At 34.7% G+C, this 25,442-nt stretch overlaps 1 protein-coding gene across 1 annotated transcript; it reads right to left on the bottom strand.

Moving 5' to 3' along the window:
• Window positions 1–13,216: 13,216 nt before the first annotated feature.
• On the bottom strand, window positions 13,217–15,855 carry LOC125662229 (tripartite motif-containing protein 45-like). Its single transcript, XM_048894407.2, has one exon. The coding sequence runs from the start codon at window positions 15,557–15,559 to the stop codon at window positions 13,691–13,693; it is 1,869 nt and encodes a 622-aa protein (XP_048750364.2). The 5' UTR covers window positions 15,560–15,855; the 3' UTR covers window positions 13,217–13,690.
• Between the last annotated feature and the right edge of the window lie 9,587 nt (window positions 15,856–25,442).

The following is a 25,442-nucleotide window of genomic DNA, read 5'->3' as shown; positions in this document are numbered from 1 at the left end:
TTGATCATGATGCATAACATTCTGACAAATCTGCAAAAATATTTAGAGAAGTGATTAGTAAAAGGTCTTCGTAAAAGGTAGCAAGAAATGTACAATTAGATACAAATCATAATTTCTATTTCTACAAAGTAAGTGTTTATCAAATGATCAGCTGTAAATATTAATTCACATATCAATTATCATTTTTAAAGATTCAAAGTGATACAGATATCATAAACATTTTATGACAAATATATCATAACTTCAGATTGTTTTTATGAAGAACAAATGTATCCCCAGCTCCCCAAATTGGAAGTGCTCCAAATGAAACCTCCAACCCCTTAATGTACTGCATGGTATGAAAGATAAAGCATGAGCAGGAACATAGACATTATGAACTCCAATAATTAAGCCACATAGGAGAAGGGTTCACAAACTATTTTACACCCTCCACCCCTACAATCCACTATATTAGGGACAACATTTGGATCTTTGATCTGTCCCTGCAATATGCACATCGCAAATGGTATTGAAGTATTCTACAAAATTTCAAGTCTATCGGATAAGCCGTATAGGAGAAGTATTTACAAGCTATTTTAACATCCTCCACACCTCTCAGATCTACCATTAACTTTTAGAAAAATAATTGGACCCTCCTGTCCCGACAATATGCACATCTACAAATGGCAATGAAGCATTGTACAAAGTTTCAAATCTATCCAATAAGCCATATAGGAGGAGAAGTGTTGACAAGGTATTTTACATCCTCCACCCCTCTTAGATCTACTATTAACTTTTAGGAAAATAATTGGATCCTTCCGTCCCACCAATATACACATCTACAAATGGCAATGAAGCATTGTACAAAGTTTCAAGTCTATCCGATAAGCCATATAGGAGAAGTGTTCACAAGATTTTGTGGCAGACGGACAGAAAGTACAAAAACAATATATCTCCCCTGAAAGAGGGGAGACATAATTACAGTACTGCAGCAATATTTTCACTGTATTTCAGTTGGAGGCTGTCAAAATACAAATTATCAATATACTGTTAAGGTGCAAATCAAAACTTGTATATATATATATACCTTTTCTCAATACATTTTAATGAGTTTTATTTCATCTCTAGTGGACTCTCTTTAGGACTGGCTCATTTTGCTGGGAATATGGTCATCTAGCTATCCTGGTGCCATGCTCTTTTTAATGAATATTGTATTTTCTAGGTTATGTCAAAGCCACTTTTTCTCTTTGATGCAAAAATTATGTTTGACTGTAATTAAAGTGAAGGTTATTTAACAAGAAATCTAGTAGACACATTCAAGCAATACCTGTTCCCTACCACTACTAACTCTATATTTATTCAACATATGTTCAGATTCAATGGAACCACTGGACTTCATATACTATTTTGTCAAAATGCACAGTATTAATGAAGAGGGTGTTACAACTTACATATACCAGACGTATCATCAATATATTAATATCTGCTCTAGAACCTGATTTGCATGCACCCATGTTATGATGGACTGTATTATGGTATTTATCAAGTTCTTTCATCTGTCTGTTAGCTTTTTTAAAAATTCAAAATCTTAGTTTATCAATCCTTATACCCACTCAGGTGATCTAATCAGTAATTAAAAAAACTGATTAATCATTTTGAACATCATATCTAGCAAAGATACTTACGTACATATGTAACTTTAAAATGATACTTATGCCTTGTTCAAACAGCGGTTTTAATGCATATTTTGAATTAAAATTTTCAAACTTTAATGCGCATCAAATATACTTCGTAGAATAGATATAGGCCCCTGCATAATGACAAATTTGGGTCACATGCATCATACCCCTGGTTAGCTATAGATTTATATTTATGCTAGTTTTGATTGAAAAACTAATTTTAAAAAACTTAATTGATCGCTAAAAATAGTGAACATTAAGTAATTAGAAAATGCCAGATGTAGATCTGTGCTCTGCAGAGACATACTGGGTCATATATGCATAAAGAAGAAAAAAACTATAAAACAATTCTCTTTGATCCACTGTAAATTGTAGGAAAATATTCGATCCCTGGGTCAGAAGAACATGAACAACATTAAATGATAATGAAGTATTGTACACAATGGCCTTCATTTTTGCAGTTACTGCCATTACACCGGAAGTAGGGGGCGTGCTTACTGATGGGGTCCCCCCCCCAATTGTGGCCCCATCCTACCCCCGGGGGCCATGATTTGAACAAACTTGAATCTGCACTATGTCAGAAAGTTTTCATGTAAAAATCAGTTTTTCTGGCTCAGTGGTTCTTGAGAAGAAGATGTTTAAAGATTTTTCATATATATTTGTATGTAAAACTTTGATCCCCTATTGTGGCCCCATCCAACCCCCGGGGCCCATGATTTGAACAAACTTGAATCTGCATTATGTCAGGAAGCTTTCATGTAAATCTCAGGCCATCATTAAAAATATTTTTGTTTGATGTACTCTGACTCACATTTTTCAAGGTGGGTCGGTAGGTAGGTTTTTTTGTTTTTGTATTCTTTTTAACGTCATGAAAATTTGTAATATTTTCTTTTAGAATAAGGAGAATTTTCTATTTTTCAAGGGACCCCCCCCCCCAAAAGTTTTAAATTGCTGGAAAAAATGGTTGGGTAGGAGCAAATTTGATTGGTCGGTCGGAGTACATCAAACAAATCAATTTTTATTTTTGGCCTCAGCTTTTCTGGTTTAGTGGTTCTTGAGAAGAAGATTTTTAAAGTTTTTCCCTATATATTTGTATGTAAAACTTTGATCCCCCCTTGTGGCCCCATCCTACCCCCGGGGGCCATGATTTGAACAAACTTGAATCTGCAATATGTCAGGAAGCTTTCAGGTAAATTTCAGCTCTTCTGGCCCAGTGGTTCTTGAGAAGAAGATTTTTAAATGACCCCACCCTATTTTTGTGATTATCTCCCCTTTGAAAGGGACATGGCCCTTCATTTGAACAAACTTGAAAGCCCTTCACCCAAGGATGCTTTTGGACAAGTTTGGTTGAAATTGGCCCAGTGGTTCTGGAGAAGAAGTCGAAAATGTGAAAAGTTTACAGACGGACAGACAGACAGACGACAGACAAAATGTGATCAGAAAAGCTCACTTGAACCTTTGGTTCAGGTGAGCTAAAAATCAATTAAAATATGCAAATTCATTTTTGGGTTGAATGGATTAATTGTTACACAAATTTACTACATGTATATGTATCTATAGTTTACAAATCATTACATTTTGCTAAATGATATAATTATTCTACATATATCATCTAAGATTTTAATTATACAAAATAAGATCATATAAAATCTGTAAATAAATTATGGATCAACAAAATTGTTAAATACTAAGATCTGCTTTCATATTTACTGTACTTAAGGCCACATGGAATTTCATATTTACAGATTATCATCCACGCCCACCCCTCTCAAAATTAACCATCCCATTGTTTTTTATTCTACCTTTTTTTTTTAAAAAGAAGTTGAGAACAAATATTTGGCTTGTATATCAAACATTTAGAGCATTTCAATGACTGACCCTAACATTTTGGCATGTTGTGGTTATATTTGACATGTTTCTATTATAAGGGTACCCAAAGATGTGGTAGTTGTGAAGGACTGTTGCAGTGTGATATGCATTTGGTCAAGTGACTGCACATGTATGCCTTGTTAAAATTAATAGAGATGCTATTGAATGTGAAAGTATGCGATACCATGCCATTTCCCAATTCTGTGTTTGGAACTTTTATTATTGAGTGTGTGTGTCTTAGACTAGAAGAAGATGATGGCAAACTGAATTGAATAATGTTAAGCAAAAGAACTACAGTACAGTGACTGTTGCTTTGTGGTACAATGATGGTAATTATGACTCATTAATTAGCGGATACGGCAATGGCATATCCTGATCCTGCATAAACTGCATATTCAAACAAGAGGTCCATGGGCCACATCGCTCACCTGATTCACCTTGGCCCATATTTAAAGATTTGTTCTACATGTAAATCTTATACGGTACCAATACATATTCGCTTCTAAAACTTTGATCCCTATTTAAGTATTGTGGCCCAACCTACTCACGGGGCCATGATTTCTCCTACCAAAAATCTAACTCCAAAAAACCCCACACAAACATAGTTTGTAAAGGGGACAGAGGACGTGCCTGGTGTTTAATAATTCAATGTGTACAGGCATTAGAAAAATGTGTATATGCAAAAACATACTTTAAATTGTATGCAAAATGATACCCATGTCTAGTCCTATTATAACATTGGAAGGAAAATTTGATCTGGTCACCATTGCTACACGACATTTTAAGTTACGAAAAATAAAAAATTTACATATGAACACCTAGGCTGTGTCAAGCTGAGTGAGTAAGTTTGTGCAGAACGAACAAAAATTACACCAAACAAAGCGACCCTTTTCAAAATTTTATTTTTACAAACTTCAATCTGCACTACAGAGCTGTATGTCAGGAAGCTTTCATGTAAATTATGTAAACTGCTCTGGCCTAATGGTTCTTGAGAAGAAGATTTTTATGGCCCCATTCTACCCCAGGGGGTCATGATTTTAACAAACCTGAATCTGCACTATGTCAGGAAGTTTTTATGTAAATTTGTACTTTCCTAGCCCAGTGTTTCTTGAGAAGATGATTTTTAAAGATTTTCCCTTTATATTTGTATGTAAAATATTTGATCCCCTATTGTGGCCCCATCCTACCTATGGGGGTCATGATTTGAACAAACTTCAATCTACACTATGTCAGGAAGCTTTCATGTAAATTTCAGCTCTTCTGGCCCAGTGGTTCTTTAGGAGAACATTTTTAAATGACCCAACCCTATTTTTGCAATTTTGTAATTATATCTTCCCTTTGAAATGGGGGTGTGGCCCTTTATTTGAACAAACTTGAAAGCCCTTCACAAAGGATGCTTTTTGTCAAGTTTGGTTGAAATTGGCCCAGTGGTTCTTGAGAAGAAGTCAGAAATGTGAAAGTTTACAGACAGACGGACAACAGGGGATTGGAAAAGCTCATTTAAACTTTCAGCTCAGGTGAGCTAAAAATTACTATAATTCAAAAAAGCGCAAAAGAATGTTCAACTTCAGTGTTACATGAAAATGTACTTCAAAATCACTTAAAAACAATTACAATATTGCTGTATGAAAATTTTCTGTCTAAAGAAAACAATGTAAAAAAAATATGAAGTAATCTACACTCTACAGCAACATGCGAGTATAATGAACGGGAAATATATATTCTTAAAAAATAAAAAATACACCACCTGCCCCATTTTTTTCCAAGCAAGGATGGAAATCTAAAAAATAATTTTATGACTATGTGGCCTAAAATATTTTGTATACTTACTAATTTCAAAACTCGAAAAGGAAATGTTATCCATGTGAAGCACTCTGTTCATCCTCTGGGGAAGACAATCTTTGATTTGCAGTTTGTGTCATGACTACACCATGATATCTTCTAATCTCGTCATACTATCAGAAAGTAGTTTTGGCAGTTGGCAAGTGTATCAATGGTGTAACTTCTTCATGATCAGATCTTCTATACTGTGTCATATTCAGCATAAAGTAACAAGGGCTATCATCTAGTTCTGAGGTACTGAGGAAGGGCTGTTTTTCTCAACACAGCCTTTCTTCTGGTATTCTTAGGGATACTTTATTCATCTTTTAATTACATTTCCTTCTTGGAGATTAAAAGTTGAAGACCACTGAAAGAAAAAGAAGTGATTTAATGAGTTCCATGTACAACTGTAGTTTATCGAATGTGCTGACCAGAATATTATCTAACTGTAGCCCCCCTCCCCGATCAAGCATGCAATGTCATACATGTATCTGAAATCAATACTTATAAAAATTAATTAAAATTAAAATGTTCAAATCTACAATCTTGTTACACATCTCCTATATTTTTTACTTATCATAACTTTGAATTTTTAATAAGTGTGTCCTTTTGTCCACAAACTTTAACAACCCCTCATAAACAATTTACAAATATGATATCAGAAATAATAATCTAAAAACATTATCCTGTTGTTCATAGATGCCATCAACACTAAGAGTATAACAAATAACAAAAGCTCTCCTGACATTGTCCCATTCTGAAAGAAATGATGTGCTTATATCCCCAAAGGCAGGGGGTTACCCAGAATTGTATCTAGAGAGAGCATACATGCCAACTTTCCCGATTTAGGCGGGATCTTCCCGATTTTACCCTCCGGTCCCGCTTTCCCGATCGGGAAAGCAAAATTACCCAAAAATCCCGATTAGAAATTTTTTCCGACCAAAATTTCCGATTTCACGATTGAAAACGAGTTTGAAAGCGGAATAATCGTGAAATCTCGTGACCAGAATTGGAAATCCCGCGTCATTTCTGAAGTGGCCAATCAGAAATCGGGACAATAGTCAGCCATTGCTGTTTACCTGTGTCGCATGGTGTCGGGTTGGTCTGCCTGTGTCGGGGTGTTTATTGGACAGTACGAAGCATTTTTTGATAGTAATTAATCGGGAAGACGGATTTCAAATTGACCTATCTTTTACACAAACGTGAATGACAACGATGCTAGTGCCACCACCAAACAATCGGACATTCCGCCTCTCGCTGACAGCATCCAAAATTTGCAATAAGGTACGTCAAGTATATATTTTTTCCAACTATAATAATATAGGCTATCCAAATCTATCCGTCTATAGCGATGTATTATATAGTCTATATAGTATATAGTGTAGTATTCATTAAATATACTTTGTGATTCGTAATTCGCACATTTCTGTACTGAATTTTTTATTTAGCAAGTAGCCTTAATTTACAAGTAAAACGGAATATTTTGATGTGGGTTTTTTTTCCTGGTAATTATTTCAGATGTCATGGGTGCAAAGGTTTTGTTCGCAAACTTCATAGCAGGGTAGATCACTCCTTTTTTGGTTGCAATGCAGATTATTCCACCAGTCTCTGCAAGCCCATGTTTACAGACAAGCAAGATCGCCTTTGCAGTCGTACCTAAATGCATGTGCTTTAATTTAAATTTTGATATATAGACCGGCCAATGTTTATTGTATGGTGTAAAAGGATGCAACCTTAAATATTATTTGATATTATGTATGTGACTTGTTGGAGAAGATTTTTTGCTGAATAGATGATTTTAATAAAATATTAATGTGTATCTTTCAAAGTTTTTTTTTTATATAGTTAATGGTCAAACACATTTGATGTTTGTTAATATATGATACATTAACAATGATTTGATTGATATTTTATTTGAAAGGACAAATATTTATTTTCATGCTAAAATGTCGTGAATTTTGAGCTTTGAAAAAAGGTCGTCGCGCGGAAAATCCCCCATGGGGATTTTTAAAAGTTGGCATGTATGAGAGAGGAATAATATTTATGGAATTAACCAAAAAATTAGTTATAAATTATTAAAATTTTTAGCTATGAATTCATGTTAAAAAATTGGTAGCTCAGTGGTAACAGAGCATTTGCTTCATGATGAAGAAATCATGGTTTCGAGCCATGCTAATGTACTTTATTTAGGGTGTAAATGTAGGTAGTGAGGTGAATGCTCCATCGTCATATTTAGCATTCAAAAGAGAAAGTTGCTGGTCTTTCAGATGAGACCTTTACACACCACATGCATGCGTCTAAATGTGTCGCACTTCATATTACTGAAATATTCTCTACAGGTATTATATTAAAATCAAACAAACACATATAATCATATACATGTTAAAAATCTTAATTTTAGAAATTTCTTCTTCTGACAAAATGATGCGCAAGCATATAAATGGAAGCTATGCCACTATATGTCATGACACTGTACAGCTTGATCAGTTTATACATCACATAAACAATCACAGATGTAAACAATCAAGAAAAACTTAGTACACAACATCATCCCTTAATTTTGTATTGTAGCTGAAGGTCATTCTTCCAAGATCGAAATGCAGCTTGGAAATGATTAGCGAGGGTTGAATTATTCTTAAAAAGTAGATTGAAAGCAAAAGGTAACTGCCAAAGTTACCAGGAGACAATAATCCATACATCGTTCGAATTTCCTCCACTGCCACCTAAAGTGCACGTGTAAACCACGCGTGTGACACCACAGCCCGACAGGCTACATTGTAAACAAGTAAAACGCATTCAGAGTAATAGTTTTACATATCATATTCTCTTTGGTTTATAGTCTTAGTAGTTACATACCTATGCGGTACGCCTGTACCATGTACGTACTGCAAGCAGTGCGGCGTAATGTACATTTGCATCCTCAGGGATTTCAACCCGGACAAAGTGGAACATGCCAATCCGAATACATATACATCTTTCTTTTTTATTTTTGCATTTTTATTTATTTATCTATTTATCATTTATGTCATGGCGTTGGAAAAAACTTCAAAGTAGGGAGACAGATGTAAAGGGGCATACGTTCCAATCATCCAAAAAATGTGCCGTGTGGGGGGTGGGGTAGGGGGTTGATTCCTAAGGACCTGGCGCAAATCTTTTTGTGAAATTCTATCCAAAATCAATATGAATTCTTAGTATACAGAGTACATTAACTGCAAAGATTATATTTCAAAAAGAAAAAACAAAACCAAACAGTTCACGCAGATTTATCACTTTTATCATCGAAATTTTCAGTAACTCGGGTACTCTGTCGCTTGTACATAACACGATCGGTATGAAACACCATTTAATCAGTCTATGTAATAAAAAACCCATTGATAATATGCAAAAAAATTCTTTCAACCGTGTTTACTTACCTCAGATGGGCCAACTTCTTTCCCTGGAAAACTCCATTATGATGATATCACAAATGACGTCATTTAAAACAGAGCATGCGCACTTCGAAAGTGTGTAAGCCATGCTCGCAAGGAAAAAAGATGGACGAGTGCTAAATCTTTACACACCTGTTACACACATCTCATAAATCCTGTTAAGTAAACACTTCAGGATTTTGATGGTATATGACCTATTTAATGATTTTATGCTGATTTTTATAAAAATCCAACTGAACACCACCATTTCCGTGTTCCTTTGGTCGACCCCGTGTTGATTTACACGTGTGCCTTCTTATTCACTGGTTCAATTGACAGGGCTTACAAACACACACACACACACACACACACACACACACACACACACACACACATATATATATATATATATATATATATATATATACATACATATTACGGAGTTACATATATTCACGTGTTACTTAGTATGCAGCAATTACAAGAACGATATAGCAATAGGTGTAAAGGTTTACTATTTGGCATTTATGGTCTCAATCAGCTGATCGGTGACCTGACTCAGTTTCGTTAAGCCGATTTTAGATTAACACATTTAAATGTTACTAACCTGTTGAAAAATGCTGACATCGTCTGGCAAGATTTGGCTTTCATCTTCATTTCATTCTTACCCATCTGTTTTAAACGCTTAGCAGTCGGTATTTTTGATAACAATATGATTCAAGATGAAGGAGGAGTTTTTGCAAATTCCAGAATACCAAGCTGTAATACCTGAATATGTGTATTTTTAATATTTGTTTTTTTTTAAAAAAGAAAATAAGGCACGGTGTTATCGTTTTTAGAGCAAACTCGAATTTTTCAAGAGAAAAAAGGCACAGCGCTGGTAAAAGGCACGTGGCCAGGGAAAAGGCAACACACCGGAGAAAATGGGCGCGGCGCCTCGCCATGATAAAACACTACCAGTGAATCAACCAGGCTTAATGAACACGGACGAGTGTGTAGTTTCCTAAAGACTTGATATCGTGCAGAAATATAGCTAAATATGCACGCGAAAACAAATCATAGGATATTTGTAACCTCGTGTCGGTTTTAAGCCTTGTAATCTTCATATCTAATGTCGGATTCTTAGGGAAGGAACAGTCACCACCAATGTATAATGTATTAGGTTGATGAATGTGCCGGAATCGAGAATGAAGCCCATGAACTCCGTTTTGTAAATTTAACTACAAAAGTCTGTTTAGTAAGTTCAGTGGGTTGACAATTAGGTTTCGTTCTGTAACATGCAAGTGCGAGGCATTAAGCGATATCACTGTTTATATTCGATCTTTTATCAGAATTGCATTTATTCAGATAAAAAGATATATTAGATATTTTTCTTCTCGATTTCACGGAGCATATTCTCCACTTTCTTGGAAATATAGGTTTTTGGGAGCTTGCTACCTTTGCACATTCTCAACAAGACATGGTGCAAATTACTATCATAATCAATTGTTTTAGATAGAAGTTCGAACGAGTCCGTCACCTGAAAATAAATCTTACTGGATCCGTGCCCGAATAGTTTACGTTTTTCAGATTATGTAACTCTGACCCACTGATTAAGTTTATTAAATACAGAGTACGGATCTATAACGTGTCGTGTGACTGATCCACGAATAATCCCGAGACCATTCGGATAATCCTAAGACTAAGCAATTTCTTTGCGAACCAATCACACGGCGCATACAACTAATTCGTACTCTGTGACCTCCATTTTGGCTGTCAGTGGAAGAGATGAAGCCCTGTCCGATCAATGCACGCAAGATCATGTCAAATAAAATAGATGAGATGGGTTTTGAGTTGAAGAGACTTGTAGTATGACATCTCCCTGACCTGCTGCTCGCTAAAATTCCTTGGGTAACGCTGTAATTACTAGGAAAATATACCCCGAAACGGAGAACCCTTGTTTGTTTACAATTTTTTGTTTCATACCTTGTGTATTTTATTATACCGTAGAAAGCCAACCTCTAAAGCTTACAAAACGCGTGAAACTATTACATGAATCGAAAGAGGGATGAGATAGAGTGGGAATTCACACATTTCATAAAAATTATTGCCACAAAAAATATGAAAAAGGAGTGGATAGTAATATCTACCGTATATACTCGCCTATAAGTCGGTTTTTTGGGAGTCAATTTTTGGTCCAAAACTCTATGTCCGACGTATAGGCGCGTCCTAAGAAGATTGGTATTTTTCTGGGCGGCGTAATGTAGTGTTTTTAAACAACTCCGACGATTATCATGGACTACCACACAAATGATTATTGTTCACAAATATCTAGACGTATTGTTTATGTATTTTAAAATCATGTATAAAGTACAAGTATTTACATATTTTTATCTAGTTTAAAATTATTTACATACCGGTAACTACAGTGTAATACTTTCAACTGATCTATCGTTTATCGGTAAAATTGAATTACGAACCCGATTTAATATTGAAATATTCATATGTATACCGGCTGAAATATATTTCTTAAAAGATTGAATATTATTAACAGATAATTTAGATCATCATTATTGACTCTTAAAAACTCTATTGTTGACACAATGAATTATACCGGAATCCCACAATAACAGTTTTCGCGAGGCGCGTGCCACTAAGTAAACACGGTGTCAGGTACTGGTCATTAGGAGACCATAATTGCTTAGATAAACAAGGAATCATTGTCCATAATAGATCAAGGGGTGCGTTTAAACCCCAAACGGATATGGCTTGGATATTGAGCACCTCATAATTATTAATTTCTCAAAATATTTTTTGAAACATAGGTAAAAACACTAGAGGATTGACTTGAAATTGTCAACCCTATTCTGACAAAAATTTGTACCGACTTATAAGCGGGTCAATGACAAATTCCTACAAAATAACCTTAAAAAATACAACCGACTTATAGGCGGACCGACTTATAGGCGAGTAAATACGGTATACTTCAGGTGCCTGTGGTTTTAATCGTCCCGGTCATTACTCCCTAAGTTGTCAATACTGGTTAATTCTGATTTAAACGGTCCATTTTTCTATTTTTGTATATTTCTTGCAAATATAAAGATAAATTAAGTCTTTTCATTATATAGATCAATTGTTGATTAATATTTTTGATTAGATAATTAAATGTAATTTCATAAGTTTAATACTTTTGGTTTGCTGAAACTGTTACCGAAATAGCTTCAGCACTATAATAGAAAGGCACATATAACATACACTCTCGTCACACTGATTTTGACTACGGATAACTCCGTTTACCTGATTAGGATATAAGCCTCACGGCGCGTGTGACCGGTCGACGGGGGATGCTTACTCCTCCTCGACACATGATCCCACCTCTGGTGTGTCCAGGGGTCCGTGTTTGCCCAACTATCTATTTTGTATTGCTTGTAGGGGTTGTTTCGTTATCTTCACCTTTCAATTGATATTTTTATTAGATAATTCAATGTAATTTCATGAGTTTAGTACCTTTGGTTTGCTGACACTGTGACCGAAACATCTTTAGTATTATACTAGGTCACATTGACAGAAAGCAGAGTTGACAGGTGTTAATTGACATAACCTGGGTCGAAAGACGACCACTATGCATGTTGTTGTTATAAAACCTCACCAACCCACCACTCAATGAGTATTTGAAACAATAGGTATATCTTGTTAAAGGTAAGGGATTCGAACAGAAACCTTTACATCCTGCCAAAAACAACCGAGTTATTTACATTATTTATTTGATATTATGACTTATAAGTATATTATAAACTGATAGTACATGTGATGAATTACATTTACTATCATTATGGTCACATAAACAATTAAAATAACCAATACCACGAGACTATAATTGCCCAACAATTTTCAATCGACAAGTATTGACCGGTTTTAACCAGTATTGACCACCGGTCCGGGCAATATTCACATTGACCACTTTTTTGCAAACACTCATTATAATAGAGTTAAGCCCATGCGTATTACAATATGAATAATGTATACCTGTACTACAATAGGCATTCATAATTGATAGGAAATCTTATCGAAGGTAGAGTTATCAATCGTGAATTCGTTAGTTAGAACTGCTCTCGTGTCATGCCCGTGTCAAACTTAACACTCAAATAAGGTGGGGATTGCTCCGTTCCTTCGTTGCCAATTGCTCGGTAGTTACAAGTGAGAATCCCGGATGTTTTGTATATGATGTCACGTTGCCCTAGATTTGTGTTACTTTTCCTACAACTGATGGCGTCACAATATACTGGACGTAAAACAAAAATATGAAATGTAGACAACTTATTTACCTATACCTATATCAATGGAAATAAATGTACAATGTACATACAGTGAATAGAAATTGTTGCCCTATATATTTTACATATTGATGATGTTTTTTTAGAATAATGAATATATTATCCGTATTTTATACCATTCTTATTTAATAAGACAGACAACTGCTGATTATGTACAATGACAATTTATTCACTTATTCTGACAGACCACTCTACTATTTGATTCAACCAAAAATAATAAAAATAGTAGTTTCCTACAGACTTGATGTACAGAAATACATGTAAATGAAATATTGTATGCGGCGAAAACATTGTAAGATATTTATAACCTCATCTTAGCTTTAAGGTTATAATTATTGATTCACTACCGATGTATACTGTCTTAGGTTTGACGAGGTACTGGAATCAAAAATAGAGCCCATGACCTCCCTTGAGTGAAGCCATTCATGTACAGCAAACTGCTCCAACAAAACCAATGGGCTGACACTAAAGATTTTAGGTTAGTAAAAATACGTTGAGTCATCCAACGAAATCATATCTTATATTTGATTTTCAATTAGAATTGCATTTATCAAATTGTCGAACAACTTGTATTTCGGCATACCTTATCTCATGGAATATCTTAACACTGAGCTATAAAAATCTACATTTTATACACTTTCATGAGTTTGTAATTGCTGCACACACAACACATACTCCTCTCCTCCATTAGTTTGATAAACACTGGCTGTGGAATATCCTCGATAATCCTAATGAGACTGCCAGCACCAGACAACACGTGGATATTGTTACTTCCTGTAGCGGCAACAAAGATATTACCGAAAGAGTCTACATCAAGTCCATGGGGTTCTTTCAATTTGAGATGTTTGTACTGCCAGACGGTGTCTCCCTGGTCCGTAATGGTGGTTACTGTATGAAGGGCCCAGTTACTGTACACAAGAAGTGCATCATTTGTTACAATTAAATAAATATTATTAATGCCTTCAGCTTTATATTCTCTAAGCATTTTTCCAGACATATCAATTTTTATGATTTTATCTCCACATGCTACATAACACGCTCCATTGTGTTTTCTTATTCCATAAACGTCTTCGTTTATATTGATACTTCGCAGTTTATGTAGATCATACGCAGAGAAAACTTCGATAGACTTCATTGGATAACATGTCACAAGTAGTTCTTCTCCAACTTGTATTACTTCAAAGGGGTAACTCAGTCCATCAATGACTTCCGTGAATATCCAGTCTTTGTTATAAATAACACAACCGCCATTATCTCTGTGTTTTGCAACTACAAAGTTACCATTTGATAGAAAATTTCCACTCCATACACAAGTTCCTGCAATGTCAAACTCCGAGACTAAAGACAATCGAATATTTCTTATATCGTACATGATGTGATGATCAGATTCAGCATATTCAATATCTCCAAAAGATTCCATATTTCTCACTTCTTTCAAAACTTGTGACTTCATTTCCGATATCTTTATCTGTTTCTTCTTGAATTTAAACCGTTTCAGCTGTAACAGCTTCTCTTTCACTCTGTAATAAGTCATCACCATTTCAGCGTCATTCTCCGTCTCTTTAACTCTTTCAATATTCCGGCAGCAGTAATTTGTGCACTGTATACCATCAGTAAGTACATTTGTACAATCACTTAACATCCCCCTTCCTTTCTTCAGCGCACCTGCTACTTCCTCTAAATGTTTGTTCTTCAGTATTTCTAGGTGATCAACAAGTTCCTTGAATTCCCTTTCTGTTTTCTCTATGATTTCGTCCACTAAATTCTCTATTTCTGCTACATTCATCTCTTGTTCGCTCTTTGCTTCTGTCAGTTTCTTTTCCAGGTTCTTCACATCACCCAAAAGAACATCCAGTCGGCCATTTTGTTTTATATGTGTTGCTGCGTCTTCGACAGTATCAACACTTTCGCATTTTCTGTGACTTGTTCCTATACACATTGAACAAGAGGACTGTTGGTGATCGTTACAGAAGAATTTTATTGTTTCCTTTTTATGTTCAGGACAGGTAGGGATATTTCCTGATTCAGGAAATATGTTCCCGGATTTCATCTCGTTCAATTGACACACGGTATGGTCTCTTGAGAGCAAATGTTTTCTGTGATGTTTGGTACATACCAGGCATAGATATTCAGTGCAAGAAAAACAGAACCCGGTAGCATTGTCATTTTCGTTATCTCGTAAGCAAGGATCGCACAGTTTCTTATCAGGCTTCTGAACGATTGTCTCTAAAACTTCATTCACAGGAAAAAGCCCCGTCCACTCTTCTGGGTTATCGAAGGCTCCAGGACTGGGTATGTACTCGCGGCATAATGGACAATTGAATCCCAAACGAGGCTCCGTAGATTTACACACATTAACAATGTAGGAAGATAAACACCCGTGACAGAAGGAATGTGTACACGGTAAAAACCTCGGCGACTTGAACTTTTCGAAACATATAGAACACAATGTAACATCCTCCATCGAAGAGCTTTCTAGGGATGTTGCCATGTTGATAAATTACAAATCAACTTTCGGTTTCATTTCAAATCCGGCGAATCCATTTTAACCTCGGCGTTCTAAATTTTCCAAAACAAGTGGAACACACCGAAATGTCTATAAATGAAGTGTTGTTTGTTGACGTTGCAATTGCCAACAAACACATACAAAACAAATCATTTCACTGTCCTTCCTGTGGAAAAAGATTATGGGAGAAAACTTTTATTCACACTATTCCACGGGTCACGGGACAAAATTGTGGCGTAGATCTTTAATGGGAAGTATATTGTCATGAACATGGAAGCCTATGTGGGGCAAGAGTAATTTGATTTTTTTCAGGTGAAAGTTTATAGTGTAGTAGATGTAGAGTGTGTTTGTATGTATATAATGTATTGTTTATTCTTTTAAAGCTTTTTATAGTATACATGTACAACGTCATTGAACACTATGTAACATTAGGAGTTAAATGAAATAAAAACAGTTTCTGTTTCAATGTTATGATACGTGAGTGACAATTAAGGTGCCCTTATTCTGATATTAGAAATACTAACGTATTTTGTGCATGCAGATTTCGAAATATCGGCACTTTCTAATAGTAAACGGTGGCGAATGTAGACATAATTTAACGATCCTTGCCTCAATACAATATATGGAAGTTTTGAGGGGAGAGCTGATTCGTACAGTTAGCGGCTGACTTGGACATTTAAATCTGCGTATTGTATTGAAGCAGGAAATCGTTAAACATACGCAATGTCGAATTGTTAGTATAGTATTGCGGTGGGCCCGTTGCGTTTTAAACCTTCTGAACTTCTTTGATTTGCCTGACAATTGTCAAAATAAACCCAGGTCATTAATTCAGTCGTTTTTTTTTTCAAGTATATATATATCTAAAATTTTAACTCGCACAGATACCTCGATTCATGTTAAAGTGTTTTTTTTCCAAGTCAATGCATTATTATGAATCGAATGTAAGTTATTAGACTTTGCGTTTTGTGAAAATGTTATTTTAATGTAAAAGAATATGCAGTCCTGGTTTAGGGATTTTTTGGCAGTAAATATTGTTGTTGAGAAAACAAACTTTTCGCTGGTTAGCTCAGAAAATGAACTGATCAATTTGATTGATTATTATTTAAAGTACATTTATTTGTATATCGTTGCAAATATAGAGCCATTCCGCATTTGTTAAAAAACTTTGTTAACACTACACAAATGTGTACAACGTAGAAAGGCAGTTAGCATTTAAAAATGATTATGTTGATGTTTTTGAGAAGATGCGTGTCAAAGATTTATAGTTTTATATAATGTAGGAGATATATGTAATTGTATACATTGGCATTTGTGTATTTAAGATATTATCAATGTAATAACAGTACATTTAATATACATGTACATTTGACAACTTATCAGATTAACATCAATATGTACATATCATAAGCCAAAGAAACTTCATTCTTTTCTATCCCTTTTCCTATTTTTCTATCTTTAAATGAATGCATATTACAGTGGATGTGTAAATAGTAGATAAAATATCCCGTACCTTCTAATTAGGTGGGTTTGTAAAGTCATGATGATAAACCCTGACTGTCATTATATGAATAAATGTTGTAAGAAGTATTTAAATACTTTGTGTGTTTGTTCATTACAAAAATGTATAAATTTGTTATACAGCTTTATTCAGTCATGCACACATATACAACATAAAGCATCCTAAACGTACAAGAAGTTCGGAATCACACACACACACACACACACACACACACACACACACACACACACACATATATATATATATATATATATATATATATATATATATATATATATATATATATATATCTATATATATATATATTCAGCTTCATATATGTAGCTCTCTGGGAAATAACCCCTTATAAAATACTTCAATTCACAACGCGATTGATACCTTATATCGCTGTATTCTGTCTTCACCATATTATAATATAAAAAGATTCCTAACATTTTCTCCACTACACTTGTGTCCAAACATTCGCGTATTTTACGTCCAGTATCTGTGTTTATCATACATATTTGATACAATGAATGTATACAATGACCAGCAAGGTTCAATACGAGTGCTAACTAACATAGTTGCGTCTATAAACGAATTGCTTTGAAGCTATGGTGTTTTCGGTTGACAAGAAACTTTATTTAATGAATGTTTAGAGGTGAGTTTGGACACAAATATATTGCGGAAACATATAAGAAGTTTTCGTATTAATTCTTTGAGACGGCGATGCAAGAATGTAGCGATTTGCCGCTTCAACTGTTAGCGGAATTTTCTGTGCAGTGAAAGGAAGGTTTTTCTGAAAGGTGGATCTGTAGCTCTCATCCACCTCCGTGTTTTGTTGAAGAGCTAAATATAAGAAACTACACATATATATTCTGAAAAAAAAAATAGAAACTTCGTTTTACCACACTTGATAAAAACTGAATATGTCAAAGGCGTAACACAATGAATCCATGTGCATACACTGAGAGCTGCCCTTCTAACAAATGAAAAAATAATTTACCAAATTCAACATTTTAACCTAAATTTGAAAAAGGAAAAATAAAGTTTTATGAAATGGCTCAATTTCCCTTTTTCTAAAAACTACAATATCAAAGTTATTTTCTATACATTGAACAACATCAGAAAGACACTCGTAAACAAATATCAACTGTAAACCAGACAACTTACAGAGACTAAACGAATATCACTAAAACGCTGAGGAAAAAAACATTATCAGGCCTTGAGAGTTTGAGGTTAAAAGACAGAGTAGCTCGAGCAATAGCAGAGACCGACCTGAAATCCTGAAATCCACCCATCATTTACTACTTAGATACCCGTCGTTATGCATACAATAACTTTCCTAGTGTATTGATCCCCCACATATCTAAAAATAACTTGAAACTCATTACCTACATTAAAGTGCATTTGAAATACCCATTACATTCCGTGTACATTTCAAAAGACATCATGGAACGCGCTGATTCACAAAATGTTGTTCATAGGAAGATCATTACCCTGAAGCTTCAAAGGCTATCACAGAAAAAGCAGTAGGAAATGTAAATACAAATGAATGTGTAGGTATATGCATCCATCGCATGGATACAACCCAAGATTAAACGTATAGCTGCACGAAATCAGCGTAGTCAAGGATTGAATGGATACACTTTTACATTCTCCAGCGTTTTACAAGTGACATTTCATTTGTTCATGATACATCAGTTGCCTAGCTACACTTTATAATGCGTGGACAATTTGAGGATTCCTGTGCATTGTCTTGATTCATCACTTAATTCATATCTGAGCATGTACTAAAGGGGTTTTAATTTTGCAGGACTAAATTTTCGCGAGTTTTGTCGTTCGATAATTCACGATGGTTTGAATGTCGCGGATTAACACCTTCGAATATTTCGTCTTTACTACCTAGTCAATGTTTACTAGGATTACCTCCCGTGTTTTGTATAAAACATACTACATACGTTTTTACCTTCGGATAAGTTTTCACTATTGCTGATAATGAGTTTTCCCTTCAGCTATTAAGATAAAGATTGTCACTTGTAATTTGGAGTTTTGTTCACTAGTATTTTCGTAAACAAGATGTTGTTTACATCTGTTAATTGATGTCACTTCATTATTTCTTAAGAAAGAACAATCTCCCAAGGGTTAGTGCTACCCCATTGTCAATTCTACCGTGATCCTCGCAAGATAGATGACCCTGAATATATAGGAATCGCAGCCGTACACAATGACTCCGTGAAAAAAAAAAGAACTCAGGATTCTGTTGAGAAAACGTAACTAGGGATTATACGATACATATTCACCTGAGACACGTTAAAGAATAACTAAATATGCCATAAAGAATGGACCATCAAAAGTTACACGTCATTTTGCAAATAAATATAGACAAGGGTACAGTTAGTACTATCCTAAAGTCTCTTTCGTGCTGCGCCTTTCATAAAAAAGGATATACATCTCGAACATTCTCCCCGTCGACGTCCCTTGAATTTGGGAAAATGAGACGATTTCATTAAAACACATGTGCATCTAAAAGTATTGTTAATACAAAAAATGTATTGACAGGTGCATGAGGTTTTATGTATCAAAATAAGAACATTGTGTCTGAATCAACATTAATAGTGATAAGGTAAGATCATTATTTTCCAGAATGACTTTTAGAAAACGGAATGCAACCAAAGGCATCAAAACGTTGCCAAGTGACGTTGAGCCAAAAAACATATCATATTTCTGGCTCACTTTTGGAACCAAACTGGTGTCAGCATCATTCCATGTGGGTAATGGAGAATAGACCGATCAGGTAAAATCTAATGTTTCGGTTTTTTTTTCGTGGGTTTGAAATTTAGCGATTACTGGATCAAAGCTTTGCTAATAATTTTAACGTAATGAATTATGGCGGACAAGGACGTCGTATCTCTCTTGCAGATACTGAAGTCACAATTGAGTGCATATTTGGCGAGTGAAATTTTGGCGGAAAGCTATTTAAGCGGTAAAATAAGCCAAATTTATCACCCCGCGGAAAACCCCAGCTATGCGGTATCTTTTTTATGATTTTATCATTATGTCATGTACTAATGAAATAACTTAAGAAATATTAAATGAGAAATAGTTGTGTACTTTTCTTAATGTCTTAAATTAGTAACTGACAAATATATTAAAAATTAAAGCATTTTACAGGTTCAAAACAAACCCCAATTAAAGGATATGACGACAAACGCCAGATATCAACTTCACTGTCAGTTCCTTTTTAACAAGGGATTATTAAAAATGCCACATTCGTCATAATTTCCTGACTGAATGAAATTCATTTGAGAACGTCCTAAACTGATTCGTTATGTGGAAAAAATGTTTTGCCGAGCCTGACTTCTCCTTAAATAAAAAAGCACTTTGCAATTTTGATCTTTTTAAAGGGCGTTTAAAAACTTTTTAAACTTCTTGATGAAAAGGGAATTATAGTTGTTTTGTACCGAAACCTGCACTGACCGCCTCCAACCTCTTTATCTACAAATTAATAGTGATTTTAAGTATCTGCTGAAAACAGAATTTCAAAATTATTACGCAAGTCAAGTCGAACGAAATCTTAAAGACGGGTCCTATATTGCAGTTCTAGAAATTGACTTGAAATTATCTTTGGTTAAACTCCTGTATGCTAAGTGGTTTGTGCAGGCTATCGAGTGTCTATCAAAACAAAATTATCTGATCAAAAGTGCATTTGTATGTGTTGGCATTTAAATCTGTCTGTGTGCTGAGGGGTGTAACCACCCGTACTAATATTGATTGCTACTTTGTACATGTTTTATATAGTTTCTTGTTTGACAAACAAGTTAACAAACTTGTTTCTAAATGTACTTAATACATAATGAATGCATATACTAAACATTACTTTGTCCTTAACTCGGTCTTTTAAATAATAAACTTCATATCTCTATATGTTCAATATCAAGTACAGTCCATAGACTAAGTTAGAACCATTACCTTCAGATGGATTCATACCCCTATGAACAGCACTTTGTGATGGTTTTATTTTCGTGATCTTTAATACAATCGCAAATATAGTATAATCGAACCCAATAGAATATATCCCGCTTTATAGTATCACCAAAAAGGTTTCCATTTATCAAGTTCGTTTCCAAGACAACCGTTCATTGTAAAAGTCATCTCTTCGCGCAAAAGTCCAGTGAGAATAGGCTCAAGTCTAAATTTTGAATCTAACTAATTTTTGAAATAATATTGTTAAACAAATGAACTGTTCAGTGCATATTTGTATTTGACCTATTTTATTTCATAAGCCAGTGATTTGTCTTGTTGAAATATCTGTGCGAGATAAATCTCCATGTATAAATATTTACGTTTTTCACCCAAGTCCAATTTAAGATCGATGACTGCTTGTTATCTTTATTTTTCATGATGTTGAGGCATGAGTTTTATGGAACAAGGAGTGCTACGAAGAGTGCTATTTTTGACATAAAAAAAGATTATGAAGTTAGATTGGTTGAAAATGAAGAGAGAAAAAAATCACTGCACTTTTGAACTGCACTGAATACCATGATGAGACACTCCATGAACCAAAAGATTTCCTAATACTTTTATAACAAGAAAGAAAACTCAGGTCAAAGGCGCGTCTCCCTGTCCAAACCCATCTTAATGCAATCCGTTGTTAATTCCATCCATTTTGTTAGATATAGAAAAATAACACTTTAACGTTTAATTTACAACCTCGATAGAAATATTCTACGTGAGACGTGATCTAGATATCTCTAGATATATCATAATCCGTCTGTGTCCAGTATCTACTTTTTTCATGGGAATCATTGCACCTCAACCCGTTTTCAGCCCAAAAGAGAGAATCGCAATTCTCGGCATAAGACAATGTAACCTTTTTGAATTATAATATTCCAAGGAAAAGGATAGGGGTGTAATCCTTGAAACATCTCAGATATCCCACTCCACTCTTGAATATTGATAAATCCGAGATACTTAAAAAGCTTATAGAGAGAAATGATAAATATCACTTGGTGTTGATGTTTCCCATCGGAGTGAACACACCAGAAGATAGTTTGCATGCAAGGCGAAGATAACGATCAGTGATCAATCTCATAACTCCTATAAGCAATACAAAATAGATAGGTGGGCAAACACAGACCCATGGACACACCAGAGGTGGGATCAGGTGCCTAGGAGGAGTAAGTATCCCATATATCTTTTTAATGATCAATTTTTAAACAGAGGAAGACCAAACAGTGATCAATATCATGGATGGAAATGTTCCAAAGAAAGGGGAGGAAGTGCAATTACTGGAACACGTCAGACACCCTACTCCACTGTACAAGAATTACAAAACCCGAGCTACATAAGAAATTTTAAAAGAAGAGGGAAGAGATAAACATCATCTGATATGTTTTTGTAGATACAAGTACTTTGTAAACACGACCAGCCGCTTGTTAATCCATTTACAGCGTTTTGAGGAAATGGTGGAACTTACCAATCTGAATTTCATCAATGCATGTTTTTAAAAAAATATATTATCTACACACAATTTACAAATTTACATATTTTAACTTTTTACTTAGTATGCAGCAATTACAAGAACGATATAACAATAGGTATAAATGTTTACTATTTGGCATTTGTGTCCTCAATCAGCTGATCGGCGATCTGACTCAGTTTCGTTATGCCGATTTTAGATTAACACGTTTAAATTTTGCTAATCTGTTCAAAAATGATGCCATCATCTTGCAAAATTTGACCTGTATCTCTATTTCATTTTTGCGTTTCCGATTCAAACGCTCAGCAGTCGGCATTTTTCATAACAGTTTAATTCAAGATGGAGAAGGCGTTTTATTTTATGTGCTTTGCCGCATCTTCGGCAGTATCAAAAGTTTCACATTTTCTGTGTTTTGTTCCTATACACACTGAACAACAGGACTGCTGGTGATCATTACAGAAGAATTTGATTGTTTCCTTTTGATGTTCTGGACAGCTGTGGATATTTGGTAACACTTTCATTTTCGTTACCTCGTTAACAGGGATCGCAAAGTTTCTTATCAGGTTTCTCAACGATTTCCTCTAAAATAGTATTCAAAGAAAAGAGCCCTGCCCCGTCGCCTGACTTATCAAACGAGCCAATACATAATGGGCAATTAATTCTCAAACGAGGCTCCGTAGATTTACAAACATTAACAATGTAGGAAAATAAACACCCGTGACAGACGGAATGTGTACTCGACGAATTGAACTCTCTCCACCGAAGAGCTGTTGTCATCTTTATATTACAATTCGTTTTCATTTCAAATTCAGCGTACCCGTTGTAACCTTGGTGCCCTAAGTATTAGGATACAAAAGGAACACATCTTGATGTCTGTAAATGATGTGTTGATTTTTGACGTTACATTGACACACAGTTACATAAACATATATTCATTGTCATTATTGTAGATCTATAGTCTAAAATATCCACAATACCGAAGTACATGATATGATGGGACAATACTATCGCACTAAACATCATGGGTCATGGGACAGGGCTGTGATGATAATCTCTAACAGGAAGTAAACTATTCAGGAACATGGAAACCTGTGTGGAACATGCGTCAATAGGGCTGGTGGGTTGAAAGGTTGAATTCAGATAACAAATCTAATGTAGTGATACTTGTGACAGTTAATTATTGATAGTTCAACGTCATTCAAAGTACTGAAAGAACTAAAAACGTTTATTACGACACACCGCACTGAACAGTCGATATGAATAATAGAAAATGTTACTTCCTCTCCAAATTTTGAGTTTGATAATTCAAAAATAATGCTGAAGCAGGATGTAATGTCTTCTATTGAGATCTAGGTATGTATGTGTGAAGATTGCAAATGCTAAATTGATATTGCGAATGGTGGAGTGCAACATTGATATTAACTTTCGTTTTTGTAAATCTCTTCCTATGATTTTGATTTCATAATCATTTAATAACTTCTAAAGTGATGACTTAACAACAATGGTGATTGCATGAAAAATTCGTTTGATTTCCTAATAAAAAAATCGTCCGGAGTTCATTTGCACTAAGTACACTGGACTATTTTTCTCTGGAATGCGTCTTCCCTGTAAACGGTCATTCTAATTTTAGCGCTATTTATAGAATGGGAATTTTCACACATGCATTGTTAACAAAATGTATTCGTTTGATGCTACCAAAAATAAACACAATCAAATATGTGAATAAAATACAAATTAATTTAAAGAAACAACAAACATGGGCCTAGTGATGACGTGGTAGAATAATCAACTTGATGACGTAGGACACTGACTGGTAGAAGTAGCCTAGACAGATTAAGGTTTGTAACATCTGCTTTACGACTTCGATAACATGACGGAGCAAACAGCGATTTTTGATTTGGTAAATATTAATGAAATTGAACTGCGTTATATATATGGGGCTCAGCGAGCGCAATTTACATGTAGAGGTGTTGAGCTTTTTACTTAATATTGAAATGGAGCCGAGTCGCATTCCACCTTTCCTACGATATAACTAATGCAATACAGTATACATTCAGTCAGCAGTCTCCTCCTTTTTATCTATTGCAGCTTTTAGCCGTTTCACCTTTAATGTTGCGTATAATCTATTTAATTCTGCACAGTAACTGTACCTTAACCGAACGCACAGGCATTTTTGTTGTTGTTTCATTCTACGTGACATTTCAAAAACCGTTAATTCAAGCTTTTTGATAAGAGAAACTATTTTTCTTTTTATCTTAAAAATATAAGTAAATGATAAGAAATAAAACTTTTAATTCTTTATTTTATGCATGTATCAAACGAAAAATTGAACGGAACACTTTTTCATCAATGCGCTACGCGTTTGATGCATGCATCAAATAAAGAATTATAAGTTTCATTTCTTAACATAGCACTGTAAACCCTACAGGAATTGCTAATATACAATTTTAAATCCAATTTAACATACAATAAACAACATATATAATCTGTTTAACTATAATGTTGGTAAAACAAAGTCACACTCAAATTCTCAAGTCTTCTTTTGCAAACTTCCCCACATGATTATCTAGCGAAAGTGTTATTTAGTGATGAATTCAAGGTAAAGATGTTCTTAAAATGAATATTTGATTTACGAGATTATTTTCTTGATTGACTATTGTTTTAACGCCGTTTTCGGCACTATTTCAGCGGTTAACTAATTCCCATGAATAATACAACACAGTTTTTTGCACTGAGAACTGTGAAATAAATTGTTAAGTTGGTTCCATTATAATGCTAGTGGAATACACAGTGCAGATTTTACAAGAAATGATCAATAGAACATCTGTTTACATTAATACCCCTATAAATATTTTTTGTCATATTGAGTTCAACTCATTCCATTGGAT

This window comes from Ostrea edulis, chromosome 8, assembly GCF_947568905.1.
Source record: "Ostrea edulis chromosome 8, xbOstEdul1.1, whole genome shotgun sequence".
NCBI classification, from domain to species: Eukaryota; Metazoa; Mollusca; class Bivalvia; order Ostreida; family Ostreidae; genus Ostrea; species Ostrea edulis.
The sequence above is the reverse complement of the archived record's forward strand: the minus strand, read 5'-3'. Positions and strand labels throughout refer to the sequence as shown.

What these genes read in the sequence shown, in the direction of transcription:
- LOC125662229 (XM_048894407.2), bottom strand. Translation starts at nt 15,559, where the DNA reads ATGGCAACATCCCTAGAAAGCTCTTCGATGGAGGATGTTACATTGTGT.